The sequence below is a fragment of the Drosophila melanogaster genome, chromosome 3R (genome assembly GCF_000001215.4).
Source record: "Drosophila melanogaster chromosome 3R".
NCBI lineage: Eukaryota > Metazoa > Arthropoda > Insecta > Diptera > Drosophilidae > Drosophila > Drosophila melanogaster.
This window is the reverse complement of record NT_033777.3, coordinates 2,292,638-2,308,378: the sequence shown is the minus strand read 5'-3', so window position 1 is coordinate 2,308,378 and position 15,741 is coordinate 2,292,638. Positions and strand designations below refer to the sequence as shown.

Below are 15,741 nucleotides of genomic sequence, written 5' to 3'. Positions count from 1 at the left end.
TTTTATTTATATGACTACGTAAACACTACATTGTACATTCCTAATCAGGATCAGTAGACAAGTCTATCTCGCCATGACAGTCTGTTCGCCCGTTTGTCTACCCGTCAATCCATCTGTCAGTCCGTCCGTCTGTTTATCCATATACATTTAAGATGCAAGATATCAAAAGAGTAGCGAGCCCTGGCACTTCAGAGGAGTTGCCAGCCTTGATTTGAGACAGCAGTTGCCAGCCCTGGCTCCTGGATGAAAAGGCAGGAGAGAAAGACGGCAGTTCGGAACGGGACGTTGAAGGCAGAGAAGATCGATTTTTTCTTCAATATCATACAATAAAACTGAATAAGTATAATAAACTGTTTTTAAACATATTGTAATAATCTCTATTCTTTTCTTCTTCTGAGAACCACCCTTGCAAAACCACGCCAGGTTCTTGCCTTATACGCTTGCAGTATCCTCATCGTGTGGATCGCAGTGGTTATACAGACTCCACACAGGCCTTATTACCTGAATGCATTTGTCTTAGCAGCAGAAAACTTTTGTTTCCATAATTTTTTCCGACCACTGTTCAAAGACACAAAATCAAAACTTGCAAGGGAGCAAGTGTACCGCAAGAAGGCACAACGTAAATTTGGTTAAATTGTGCACAAATCAGAACAGATTCACTCTCGACGCGAATGGAGTGAAAATAATGTTATTAATGGTTTTATAGCTTCGGCTTGCCGAAGTCTAGCTTCCTTTCTTGATTAATTTAATTTCCCTATTTTTTTGTTTTTACAAATTAAACTGAACGGTACATACATTTTCGGCGTATCGTGCGTATTTTCCTTCCTCAGACAAAAAATCACTTGAGCATCTTTTCAAATGAGCAATTAGGTATTTTCGAACAGCCTTCATTGACGGCAAAATTACGCTGCATAAAACACTTAAAAGTGCCCAATTTTTTAAATTTACTCTTGAATTTGCATCTGGATGATCCGTGGTCTGTTTTATCAATTGCAGATAAAGTTCATTTAATAATGATTCCTTTTTCATACATTTGTCCATTATTGATTGAATTATTCGAATATGTTCATCTTCTGCTCGGCTTATGGATTCGCCTGTAAGAAACAAATAATCATTATATTTATATTTATTATTGTTATATGCAGTAGAAATATTGTGATCTGTGAATTTGGAAAGCAAAATTTGTAGTGATCCATATACATTGATAAAGTTCCTTGGCAGAATTGTTTAAATTTATAAATATATACTTACGTAGTTACTATTTCGAGTCGAATAAATGATCCGTCTATGACGAAGAAAAAGATCAACGCTGAACCCAATTATAAATTGAAACACGAATAATTTCAGTGAGCGTCTTTATTTTAAAACTGTCAGCTTAAGACTGACTGTACAGAGTTTTGATCGGCTCGAAGTGAGTCGCGAGAAACGGGAATGTCTAATCAGTATATGTGTACAAAAATAACGGAAAAAGAACGGTATAGATGCACAACAAATCATGCGCTTAAGTTTAAGCAAAAATGTAAATTGGTTTCATGTGTTTATGCATGTGCAAGATTGTATGTACAATGCTTGTGTAAGCGTAATATGTGAAGCATATTATGCTACTTCCCTCCCCTTAAAATGAAGCTTATGCTTGTATTGGGCTTCACGCATATAATCTTGGTAATGCAGTTGGGTTTAAATCTTGTGTTTCCATAATTGTTTTTATTATTTTTAGTTTTAAGTAGATACAAACTATACTAAAATGTGAGTGATACGATAATAGAGACTGTAATATTATTATTTGATATTAGTTTTACAATGTCTTTATGTTCTATTGGTTTTACTTTTATTAGTTCAATGGGTGTGTACAATCAAAGACCCTAGAATAACAAGATGCGTAACGCCATACGATTTTTTGGCACACGATTTTTTGGCCGTGGCTCTATAGGTGGCTCCATTTTACTGAGTTTAGCTTCATTGTCATCGGAATTGTTTATGATACGGATTTTTTCGTTAATTGTTTTATGGTGCCTTTCTATATGTGCAACACCTGTTTTTGTGGTATTGAGTTGTAATTCTACATTTTCAGTTTCGAGCCAACGTTTGAGGGCTAAACTAGAAAATGCGCCATCTCTATCTGCCTTTAGAATTTCGGGTTTCCCCAACTGATTGAATATGCGCATTAGAACATTTTTGCACTCTATCCAATCTTTTGTTTTAATTTGCTCAAGGGTGGCGAATTTTGAATAAATGTCAATACAACTCAAATAGTGATTCCCTTCAGAGGAATGATATCTATTACAAATTTATCGCAGCAATGTTCGGGTTTAGGGGTGACTTTCATTTTCATTTTTGTATTTCGGTGTTTAGTTTTTGCAAAGTTACAAACTTGGCATTCGTTAATTATATTTTGGATAAGGAGTTGGCTATTTGGGAAGTAGTATGTCTCGCCGAAAAGTTTAACAGTTTTCTGTATTCCGGGGTGTAGAAGTTTTTCATGTGTTTTTAGAATTAGTTCTTTGAAATTTGCGTATGTGGGAATGTTTTTTAGTAAGATAAGGCTTCGGAAAATCTTTGTATATCTTGGATTCATTGTTTCTTTATATGCTTTTTGAATTACTTCGAAATCTGCATCGCTTTCGATGTACAGAGCGCTGTTTTTTGAACAGAAGTGGTCGAATAGATATCGTTTGGCTATTTCCGGGGTCATTTCTTCATATGAAATAATTTGGTTTTTGAAGTAAGTTTCTATTTCTGTTTTATTGGGACCTTTGGTAAAGATGATTTGTCTTTTATGTTGATTGATAGCTTTCTCTGATAGTCCGATCAAATTGCTACTGTCTCCTTCAGCACTATGTTGTGTAGATTCGCAAAAAAATGTTTCTTCTATCTTTACTCTAGAAAGTGCATCTGCTACGTAATTTTCCTTTCCTTTAATATATTTTATGTCGAAGTCATATTCCGAAAGTCTAATTTTCCATCTTGTTAGTTTTGAATTCGGTTCTTTTAATTTGTGCAGCCAGCACAAGGGTTGATGGTCAGAAGCTACTTCGAAATGTCGTCCTAACAGATAGTGTCTGAAGGTTTTGGTGGCCCAAACTATTGCTAATAATTCTTTTTCTATGGCGCCATAATTGATTTCATGTTCATTTGGTGTTCTGCTGATGTAACTAATAGGGTGTCCGTCTTGTGATAAAACAGCTCCTAAAGCTACATTGCTGGCATCTGTTGTTAATGTAAATTTCCTCTCGAAATTCGGTACTTTTAGGATCGAATCTTCAGATATTAATAATTTTAACTTTTGGAATGCTTCTAAGTATTCTAAACTGTTTATATCTATTGTTGCTCCTTTCTTTAGACACTTGGTCAGGGGTTTGGCAATGTCTGAAAAATTAGGTATAAATTTCCTATAATATCCTGTAAGTCCTAAAAAGGCTTTAATTTCTTTAGTTTTTCTTGGTAGCGGATATTTAACTATAGCTTTGATTTTATACGGGTTTGGTTTAATCCCGTATTTAGTAATAACATGTCCTAAGAAAGTTGTCTCTTGTTTTAAGAACTCGCATTTGTCTAGTTGTAATTTTAAGTTTGCCTGTGATAGTTTTTCGAAAACAGCTTGTAAGGCTTGAAGATGTTCTTCTAAAGATGTGGAGAAAACTATGATGTCGTCTAGGTATACTAGACAACATTTATTTAAAAGTGGACGGAGTTCATGCATCTTTGAAATGTAGCGGGGGCATTTTTAAGACCAAATGGCAGTCGTGTGTACTCGTAGTCTCCATATTTTGTAGAGAAGGCAGTTTTGGCTATTGACTCTGAGTCCATTTCTATTTGATGAAAGCCCTTTGCAAGATCTATTGTTGTGAAATAATTTGACCTCCCTAGTTTCCCTAATATTTCATCTATGTTCGGTATGGGGTATCTGTCGTTTATTGTTATTTCGTTCAATTTCCTATAATCTATTACGATACGAAGCTTCTGCTGTCCAGAAGCATCTAGTTTTTTTTAGGTACTACCCAAATGGGGCTACAGTATGGTGAATTACTTTCTCGGATAATGCCCTGTTCTAACATCTCCTGGATCTGTTTTTCTACTTACTTTTCATATGTCTGTTGGAAACTATAAACTTTAGAGTAGACGGGGATATTGTGTGTGGTGTTAATAATATGTTTTTCTTGGTTTGTGAACGTGAGCGTGTCACCTTCACGAAATTGGATGTCTTGGTATTTTGTCAGTAGATTAGTTAGTTTTAATTTTTCTTCTACGTTAAGGTGTTCTAATCGGAACAAGTTCTCCTGAAGTGTGGAGGTTTCTAAGTAAGTGGGGTCTTGTGGAAATGAAGGGTCCATTTGAATATGGTTCAGTTCGGTAATGTTGTTACCGTCATTTATCTTGTATATTTTGTTAAATAGAGTGGCAGTTTTCTTTTTATAGTCGATTATTGCTTTGGCTTCGGACAACAATTTGCGTCCAATCAGGATGTCATAATGATCTGAGAACTGGTGGATCAAGAACTCTTGGGCAATAGGGAAGTAGTTGTTAGGTGGTATGTTCGTAAGTTCATTAATTATTAACGGACCATTACTGGTGTGGATTAGGTAATTGGTTTCTTGTGTTGGTGTTTAAAAAATATTTCGCGTGAGCATATTTATCGTAGATCCAGTATCAATTAGACATTTCAATTCGGTATTATTATGTTTGATCGTTATATATTCGCTTGATCCGGGGCTACTGACCGAAAATTTTCTGCTTGTTCGGGGTTGTCTGGTTCGTTGTCATTTGTTGTTGGTCTCTTCTCTTCTGTCGTTTCTGAATTGTCATATTTCTGTTCAAGGGGACATGGAATTAATTCTGGGGTATAGTTCGATTGATAGGGATAAGGCTGAAAATATTCTGGATAGTAGGGATAATAGTAATTATAGTTATAAGGATATTCGGGTTGGTTAGACGATACTTCTTGGTATCTTAGCTCTTCTATGCTAATTTTCGACTGTCCGCTGTCTGATGGTCTCTGTCTTTTTATTGGGTTATTAGTCTGTACGTTTCCGGTTTGTGGATATCTTGTAGGCATGTGAGTGTGGCTAGGTCCAAAGCGATTTTGGTCAAAAATACTTTGTCGTTTAAAAGCTGTGTTTGGTCTGGGTGCTTGTGTCAGGGGTATGTTAGGTTGTGGGTAGATAGGTCTATTTTGATATTGGGGTATCGGATTTGTGCTAAACCTGGATACATGAGAATATGCTTGGTGATAGGGTTGATAGGCGTGGTTATAGAATGGTTGGAAGGGTGCAAGGGGTCTGGTTTGATTGTTCATTTGCCTATTCTGGGGAGTGTTTGTTACTTTGCTTGGAATTGAAGTTGGCTTTACATTATCTTTACTTGAGGTTGGTGCCTCGTAAAGACCTTTTTCTTGTAATATGTTTATTAATGATCTCAGGTTTGGAATATTACAGTTTATTATTCTGAGATAAATGTGGCTTGGAAGTTTTTGAATTAGATTTTCGATGCTGGTTTGTATTAATATAGTATATAGAGTGGTTTCAGTAATATTGTGTTCTAGTTCTAATTTACTTATAAGTATCTGCCGTTTTCTTTCGGCTTCTTCCAGGAAATGACGAATGTTACCTCGATATTGTGTGTTCCTGAATTCCTCCAGAAGTTGGTGGTTCGGTGCTTGGGGCTTGTAGTTAAGTATGAGTTGAGTCCTGAGTTCACTCCAGCTGCTGAGGTTGGTCACTCCGAGGGTGCGGATAACATCGCCACTGATGTTCCGTTCGATGTGTCCAAAGATTATTAACTTTTGCCTTTCGTCTGTAGTCTGATAAAAAGCCAAGATGAAGTCGATGCGACTGATGAAAGTGTACAAGGTGTTCGGATCTCCGTTGAAAACCTCGATTGCGTGTATTTGTCTTTCGACTTGAATCATATTCGAGTCAGACAGTTCTATTTGTTGGTTTTGAATTTTGATTATTGTTTGTGTATTTGCTGTTGGTTTATTTGTCGGTTCGTAGCTTAGATAAGGTTTGTGTTTTTATTTTGGTTCGCGATTTGGATAGGGTTTGAGTTCTCACTATTTGTTTGTGTCTTCGTTTTAAGTTTGTGTGTTTGATGGGTTTCTTGTTGTTCGCTCACTTATTATTATTATAATGTTTCACTTAGTTGCATTTAATTCATTTTAGTTGTAGTTGAGTTTATTTAGTCTTTACTTAATTTAGCTGTTATTATTATGGTTCACTTAGTTGTAATTAAGTTTATTTAGTTTTCACTTAGTTACACTGTTATTATTATTGTTCGCTTATTTCTGGTTAAGTTTATTTATTTTCCGCTTAGGTTAACTGTTGTTATTGTAGTTCACTTAGTTGTAGTTACTTTCATTTAGTTTTCACTTAGTTTAGCTGTTTTATTATGGTTCACTTAGTTGTAATTAAGTTTATTTAGTTTTCCTTAGTTACACTGTTATTATTATTGTTCGTTTATTTCTGGTTATGTTTATTTATTTTTCGCTTAGGTTAACTGTTGTTATTGTAGTTCACTTAGTTGTAGTTACTTTTATTTAGTTTTCACTTAGTTTAGCTGTTTTATTATGGTTCACTTAGTTGTAATTAAGTTTATTTAGTTTTCCTTAGTTACACTGTTATTATTATTGTTCGTTTATTTCTGGTTATGTTTATTTATTTTTCGCTTAGGTTAACTGTTGTTATTGTAGTTCACTTAGTTGTAGTTACTTTTATTTAGTTTTCACTTAGTTTCTTTCTTTCTTTTCTTTTTTGAACCAATTGTACCGATTTACCGACGCGAGATATTGAAGTTGTAGTTCTTTATCGGATGATACACAGAGAATTGAATATATTTAATATCGCATCAACTAGTATCATCCTACCGACTGCGCCACTTACGTAGTTACTATTTCGAATCGAATAAATGATCCGTCTATGACGAAGACAAAGATCAACGCTGAACCCAATTATAAATTGAAACACGAATAATTTCAGTGAGCGTCTTTATTTTAAAACTGTCAGCTTAAGACTGACTGTACAGAGTTTTGATCGGCTCGAAGTGAGTCGCGAGAAACGGGAATGTCTAATCAGTATATGTGTACAAAAATAACGGAAAAAGAACGGTATAGATGCACAACAAATCATGCGCTTAAGTGTAAGCAAAAATGTAAATTGGTTTCATGTGTTTATGCATGTGCAAGATTGTATGTACAATGCTTGTGTAAGCGTAATATGTGAAGCATATTATGCTACTATATATACGAAATTCACAAGATATAGCAAGCAAAATAATATAAAACCTGTGCAAAGTATCATAATTTAATCCTAATCATGATGAAAGTTGCCTTGTGCTTTTAAATGCTCTTCTTGCGGTGTTTCCGTCATTCGTATTTCCACTTCCGTTTTGTTTTGGCTTATCGACATGTAATCACATCTGAGTAAAAAATAATTGCTGTAACGCTGGTTTACGGCATTTTATCATGTCTCTTTCTTCTTTATCCCTTGTTTGTCACATTTCCAATTTAAGTTTGTATGAGACTTTAAGTACAAACTCGAAAAATCTGATCCATGCGTGCAGAGGACTGATGCCATAATTTAAATTTTCAAGTTAAGACTTAAAGTTTGATATTTCGGTGGTTTTCATAAAATTCTTTGGACTGGTTCCACAGATAGGACACACCTGGCAAGATTTCGTTCCAGCTATTATATTCAACTATTTTTTTGTCGATTGAAAAATTGTAAGTGTTGGAAATATAAGATTGCATATCATCTGTCTGGAAACTTTATTACTCTCTCAGAGAGCAAGCTTCTCTTGCTCTCATTTGCCACTCAAAGTAGTGAAGCATGTAAGATATGATTTAAAGATGGACGCGGCAAGGTAGTTGCCCGCGAACTCCTCCGCCTGCACCGTTGTTGCAAGGGGATGTCAACGTGGCACGTTGCTGCTCACGTGGTAGCTGAAGTGTGTTGCGGCGAGTTGCTGCCCACAACACAGTCACCTCGTTGTCGCCTCTGTAGCTGTGGTGTGGTACAGAGTGTGGATCAGGACCAGGTAGTGGCCACGATCGGTGACTATAGCTAAAGTGACCAAGTGGTTGCTGAATGTGTGTTGCGACACGTTGCTGCTCACAACACAGTCACCTCGTTGTCGCCTCTGCAGCGGCGGTGTGGTGCAGAGTGCGGATCGGGATCAGGTGGTGTCCACGATCGGTGACTATAGCTGAAGTGACCAACTGGAATAAGCCGGTAGCAGGGTCGTAGCTCCGACTTGATATTCACGGCAGGTATCTTACGATAACATCACTTTATTTCGGCTGTCAGTTTAGAACTAAGTAATACAAAGAAAGAAAGCTTAAGATTACCCTATCTCGCACAGATCACGGCCGCCGACCAGCATCCGAAGTATAGCTTCGTGTGTCGTTCGTCGTCACACGCAGCTTTTCCTGATGTTACTTGTTAACTACTCCCCATCACATTAAAAATGGGCGTCCTCGTCCATGTCTATGTTATCAAGGATTTGCGTTGTCGACATCGAGGCTCCACTTTGCAGCTTGATAAATCATGATATTTAACATTACGTAGAATGCAAAGCGGATTGATGTTGGTGAAGGTGGCATCTGATTGTAAGCATTTGTAACCAGTTATATTCTGCAGCATTTCTTCGTTTGACTAGTGAAGAAAGGGCAGGATTAAGGCTGCAGGTGCAAGTTGACGAAGAGTAGTTGGCCGATCCTTGATATGCGTGCTAGGTCGATGAGATGAGCCGACCAACAGGCTGCAAACGGTTAATAGTACCCCATTCCATGGGCTGACAGCAACGCTTCTACTTCGGCCTTGCATTCATTTGTTTTCATCGAGGTATGATATCCGGTCGGTGTGCGCTTTTCAACTTATCTACCATACAAACTAAAATTAATTGTACAAGATTCAATAATAAACATAGTCTTTCCTAGTATTTTAGGTTAACAGTTGTGAAACCTTTTTTATAATCGCCTTTAGGTCAACAGTGCAACTTCAAAGAATGCAAAATATTTATTTTGGCAAGAGTGAGGGCAATTAAATTACTTTCAATATAGGTATTTTTTTAATTTAAATGAATTTGAATTTACAAAGAAAATTAGATTTAATGTTTTACTGCGATGGTTGCGTGAGCATTTATACGAGCCTGAATTTTTGGGTAACACGCCAGAGTATCTGCCACAACTTTTTGGCCTATAAATCAATCTTGTAAGTGGCCTCATCGAATATTGTCCTTGTGGACCACCCTCCCTTGAATTAGGACCGTTGTCCCTATATCAGCATCGACCCTATTCTCGACATACAGTGGCGTAAGTTTATCCCCAAGTCTCTTGTTGGTTTTAACTAACACCTTCTCACCCCTCTCAATTCTTCTATTCTGCCTAGTCGGATTATTCCGATCTAACTGCTCCTGCTGTGCCTTCTTTAGGCTCATGATTATATCAGGGGCAATGTCGGCATTAGCATGGATGATCTCGACAGGTTTTCTATTCGTGACAGAGTGAAATGACCTGTTATACTCTATAGTCGCCTGAAGGAATAATTCAGTAAAATCTTCTATTTTCCTTTCCAATTTAAGACACCTGGCTATCTCTATAAGAGTACTGTGGAACCTTTCCACCTGACCATTGGACGTACTGTGTAGAGGTGGGGCATTTTCTATTTCAATATCGTATTGATTTTTAAGCATGGATCGTATTGTTTCGGAGTTAAGCGATGCCTCGTTATCGCAATATATCGATTTAACATTAGGAAAAAGGTTGACCAGCTGAAGGATTGGGGTCTTTACATCCAATATTGAACGCGATGCAATTGGCTGAACCACGGCAAACTTGCTAAATTTATCAACAGCGGTGAGGAAGTACTTTCCCCCTGTTGCGAAGATGTCTATATGTAACATCTCCCCAACCTGCGTTGGTATTGGGGTTATACCTAATTCCTGGATGCCTGTTGTATTTTGCCTTTTGGCAAACCCTGCAGCTTAAAAGGATCTCGGCTGCAATTTTACCCATTTTTGGAAAATAGTAGTCCAGTAGCACTTGCTTCACGTTCTCTTGAGCAGCCCTATGAGCTCTGTTATGTTCAATAACTAAGATCTCTTTTGCTCATCAGGCTCAACAGGCCACCCAAGACTTACAAAACCAAAACTTGGTCGCAGGAAAGAGACGAACCAGACCATCTTGAATACGGGCCAGGACTGGAAGCTCACAGTGTATGGCATTCACTACGTTGGGTGTTACTACGTCTTTTACTAAGTCCAGTAATGTCTCCCAATCAGAAAAATTAATTTGATGACGTGTCTTAGTACCAAATACTATAAATAGTCGCTTATTCGGCACGGATGCTTCCTCCAATACGATTTGATTCTGGAAACAGTTCAATGGCTTTTCCGTGGCCTCAATGACAAATGTTGAGGATTCTTCACTGTGAATAGTGGCTCGATCTGACTCTGATGAGCTCTGCAAAGCGTTAATATTTTGTCGCGACAAAGCGTCCGCAACGCAAATTTTCTTTCCCCGGTTTATACATGACCTTTGCACCGCTCTCTTCGATTCGGGCTTTCCAACGCATAATTTTTGAATTTGGGTTCTTGTCAGAGACCGCAAATGTAAGGGGCTGATGGTCCGTAAATATGTTTATGTCGTTTTTGCCATAGAGGTAGTGTCGGAGACAGTCCAAGGCCCAAATGATTGCCAATAACTCCCTTTCATTTGTCGTATAATTTAATTCCCTTTCTTTTAGCGTTCGGGATATCATTGTTATTGGCCTGTTTCCCTGAGACGGTACAAAAATAACGGAAAAAGAACGGTATAGATGCACAACAAATCATGCGCTTAAGTGTAAGCAAAAATGTAAATTGGTTTCATGTGTTTATGCATGTGCAAGATTGTATGTACAATGCTTGTGTAAGCGTAATATGTGAAGCATATTATGCTACTATATATACGAAATTCACAAGATATAGCAAGCAAAATAATATAAAACCTGTGCAAAGTATCATAATTTAATCCTAATCATGATGAAAGTTGCCTTGTGCTTTTAAATGCTCTTCTTGCGGTGTTTCCGTCATTCGTATTTCCACTTCCGTTTTGTTTTGGCTTATCGACATGTAATCACATCTGAGTAAAAAATAATTGCTGTAACGCTGGTTTACGGCATTTTATCATGTCTCTTTCTTCTTTATCCCTTGTTTGTCACATTTCCAATTTAAGTTTGTATGAGACTTTAAGTACAAACTCGAAAAATCTGATCCATGCGTGCAGAGGACTGATGCCATAATTTAAATTTTCAAGTTAAGACTTAAAGTTTGATATTTCGGTGGTTTTCATAAAATTCTTTGGACTGGTTCCACAGATAGGACACACCTGGCAAGATTTCGTTCCAGCTATTATATTCAACTATTTTTTTGTCGATTGAAAAATTGTAAGTGTTGGAAATATAAGATTGCATATCATCTGTCTGGAAACTTTATTACTCTCTCAGAGAGCAAGCTTCTCTTGCTCTCATTTGCCACTCAAAGTAGTGAAGCATGTAAGATATGATTTAAAGATGGACGCGGCAAGGTAGTTGCCCGCGAACTCCTCCGCCTGCACCGTTGTTGCAAGGGGATGTCAACGTGGCACGTTGCTGCTCACGTGGTAGCTGAAGTGTGTTGCGGCGAGTTGCTGCCCACAACACAGTCACCTCGTTGTCGCCTCTGTAGCTGTGGTGTGGTACAGAGTGTGGATCAGGACCAGGTAGTGGCCACGATCGGTGACTATAGCTAAAGTGACCAAGTGGTTGCTGAATGTGTGTTGCGACACGTTGCTGCTCACAACACAGTCACCTCGTTGTCGCCTCTGCAGCGGCGGTGTGGTGCAGAGTGCGGATCGGGATCAGGTGGTGTCCACGATCGGTGACTATAGCTGAAGTGACCAACTGGAATAAGCCGGTAGCAGGGTCGTAGCTCCGACTTGATATTCACGGCAGGTATCTTACGATAACATCACTTTATTTCGGCTGTCAGTTTAGAACTAAGTAATACAAAGAAAGAAAGCTTAAGATTACCCTATCTCGCACAGATCACGGCCGCCGACCAGCATCCGAAGTATAGCTTCGTGTGTCGTTCGTCGTCACACGCAGCTTTTCCTGATGTTACTTGTTAACTACTCCCCATCACATTAAAAATGGGCGTCCTCGTCCATGTCTATGTTATCAAGGATTTGCGTTGTCGACATCGAGGCTCCACTTTGCAGCTTGATAAATCATGATATTTAACATTACGTAGAATGCAAAGCGGATTGATGTTGGTGAAGGTGGCATCTGATTGTAAGCATTTGTAACCAGTTATATTCTGCAGCATTTCTTCGTTTGACTAGTGAAGAAAGGGCAGGATTAAGGCTGCAGGTGCAAGTTGACGAAGAGTAGTTGGCCGATCCTTGATATGCGTGCTAGGTCGATGAGATGAGCCGACCAACAGGCTGCAAACGGTTAATAGTACCCCATTCCATGGGCTGACAGCAACGCTTCTACTTCGGCCTTGCATTCATTTGTTTTCATCGAGGTATGATATCCGGTCGGTGTGCGCTTTTCAACTTATCTACCATACAAACTAAAATTAATTGTACAAGATTCAATAATAAACATAGTCTTTCCTAGTATTTTAGGTTAACAGTTGTGAAACCTTTTTTATAATCGCCTTTAGGTCAACAGTGCAACTTCAAAGAATGCAAAATATTTATTTTGGCAAGAGTGAGGGCAATTAAATTACTTTCAATATAGGTATTTTTTTAATTTAAATGAATTTGAATTTACAAAGAAAATTAGATTTAATGTTTTACTGCGATGGTTGCGTGAGCATTTATACGAGCCTGAATTTTTGGGTAACACGCCAGAGTATCTGCCACAACTTTTTGGCCTATAAATCAATCTTGTAAGTGGCCTCATCGAATATTGTCCTTGTGGACCACCCTCCCTTGAATTAGGACCGTTGTCCCTATATCAGCATCGACCCTATTCTCGACATACAGTGGCGTAAGTTTATCCCCAAGTCTCTTGTTGGTTTTAACTAACACCTTCTCACCCCTCTCAATTCTTCTATTCTGCCTAGTCGGATTATTCCGATCTAACTGCTCCTGCTGTGCCTTCTTTAGGCTCATGATTATATCAGGGGCAATGTCGGCATTAGCATGGATGATCTCGACAGGTTTTCTATTCGTGACAGAGTGAAATGACCTGTTATACTCTATAGTCGCCTGAAGGAATAATTCAGTAAAATCTTCTATTTTCCTTTCCAATTTAAGACACCTGGCTATCTCTATAAGAGTACTGTGGAACCTTTCCACCTGACCATTGGACGTACTGTGTAGAGGTGGGGCATTTTCTATTTCAATATCGTATTGATTTTTAAGCATGGATCGTATTGTTTCGGAGTTAAGCGATGCCTCGTTATCGCAATATATCGATTTAACATTAGGAAAAAGGTTGACCAGCTGAAGGATTGGGGTCTTTACATCCAATATTGAACGCGATGCAATTGGCTGAACCACGGCAAACTTGCTAAATTTATCAACAGCGGTGAGGAAGTACTTTCCCCCTGTTGCGAAGATGTCTATATGTAACATCTCCCCAACCTGCGTTGGTATTGGGGTTATACCTAATTCCTGGATGCCTGTTGTATTTTGCCTTTTGGCAAACCCTGCAGCTTAAAAGGATCTCGGCTGCAATTTTACCCATTTTTGGAAAATAGTAGTCCAGTAGCACTTGCTTCACGTTCTCTTGAGCAGCCCTATGAGCTCTGTTATGTTCAATAACTAAGATCTCTTTTGCTCATCAGGCTCAACAGGCCACCCAAGACTTACAAAACCAAAACTTGGTCGCAGGAAAGAGACGAACCAGACCATCTTGAATACGGGCCAGGACTGGAAGCTCACAGTGTATGGCATTCACTACGTTGGGTGTTACTACGTCTTTTACTAAGTCCAGTAATGTCTCCCAATCAGAAAAATTAATTTGATGACGTGTCTTAGTACCAAATACTATAAATAGTCGCTTATTCGGCACGGATGCTTCCTCCAATACGATTTGATTCTGGAAACAGTTCAATGGCTTTTCCGTGGCCTCAATGACAAATGTTGAGGATTCTTCACTGTGAATAGTGGCTCGATCTGACTCTGATGAGCTCTGCAAAGCGTTAATATTTTGTCGCGACAAAGCGTCCGCAACGCAAATTTTCTTTCCCCGGTTTATACATGACCTTTGCACCGCTCTCTTCGATTCGGGCTTTCCAACGCATAATTTTTGAATTTGGGTTCTTGTCAGAGACCGCAAATGTAAGGGGCTGATGGTCCGTAAATATGTTTATGTCGTTTTTGCCATAGAGGTAGTGTCGGAGACAGTCCAAGGCCCAAATGATTGCCAATAACTCCCTTTCATTTGTCGTATAATTTAATTCCCTTTCTTTTAGCGTTCGGGATATCATTGTTATTGGCCTGTTTCCCTGAGACGGTACTGCACCTATGCCAAAGGATGACGCATCAGTCGTCAAATCAAATGGTCGCGTAAAATCAGGATAATGAAGAATAACGTCCTCTGATGCAAGGATACTTCTAAGCTTGTCAAATGCTCTAAGCTGAGACTTATCAAAACTGACCGGAATGCCTTTTGAACGGTATTTGCTGACCCTGCCGCTTTCACCTTTCAGAATACTCGTCAAAGGTCTAGCTATTGATGCGAAATCCTTTATAAAGCATCGATAATAACTTGCCAAGCCCAAGAACGATCTCAGCTCAAACAAATTGCTGGGCTGTTTAAAATCCTTGATGGCCTGGACCTTGTCCTGGCTTGTCCTAATACCCTCCTTTGTGACAACAAAACCAAGGAAGTCAACACTTTCTTTAAAAAATTTTGACTTTTGCCTAGACACTCGCATATTGGCCTTATGGAGGCTCTCTAAAACCTGTCCGATATGAACAATGTGGGACTCTTCAGTTTCTGAAAAAACAATAACGTCATCCACATAAACGTAACAGATTTTTCCTATCTTATCCCGTAGTACATCATCTATGGCCCTCTGAAAGATGCTTGAGGCATTCTTCAGCCCGAACGGTAGGCGGCAGAACTCATATTTGCCTCCGTTGACGGAAAATGATGTCTTTTCTCGGTCCGATTCTGCAAGTTCAATCTGGTGGTATCCGGACTTAAGGTCGAGAGTGGTGAAAAATTTTGATCTCCCGAGATTCGACAGTATCATATTTATGCTCGGCATCGGGTATCTATCGGCAATAGTTTTTAAATTTAACTTCCTGAAATCGACTACTAAGCGTTTATTGGGAGATCCCGCAGCGTCAGTGCCTTTTTTACCTACAACCCATATCGGGTTATTGTAGGGAGACCTGGATGGCCGAATAATGCCATTTCTGAGTAGATCTTTAATCTCCCGATTCACGAAATCGGAAGCACCCATAGGAAACGGGTACAATTTCGAATAAACTGGCTCATTGTCCTCTGTTCGAATGGTCGCTACGACATTTGTGTTGAATGGTAACTTCTCATTGGGATCATCAAAGGCTCTCGAGTTTTTATACATCATCTGCTGAAAATCTTCCTGAACTTTTGGGGGCACGACAATATCCTCAATCTTCGTAAAGTTAACTTGAGCGCATTTTTGAAAGTGTAGATCTTCACGTCCTCCATTAAACTTGACAGAATTGCCCTTGAGGTCAATTGTCGCACCTACCTGAGCTAAAAGGTCAAGGCCAACTATTCC

At 38.8% G+C, this 15,741-nt stretch overlaps 1 protein-coding gene across 1 annotated transcript in view; it reads right to left on the bottom strand.

The window, feature by feature from the left end:
• The window catches only part of Myo81F (Myosin 81F), a 1,965,857-nt gene that overhangs the window by 224,554 nt on the left and 1,725,562 nt on the right, over positions 1-15,741 (bottom strand). The window contains exon 18 of the mRNA NM_001316563.1: positions 796-1,094. Coding sequence (NP_001303492.1) covers positions 796-1,094 — 299 coding nt within the window. The remainder of the gene's footprint in view (positions 1-795; positions 1,095-15,741) is intronic.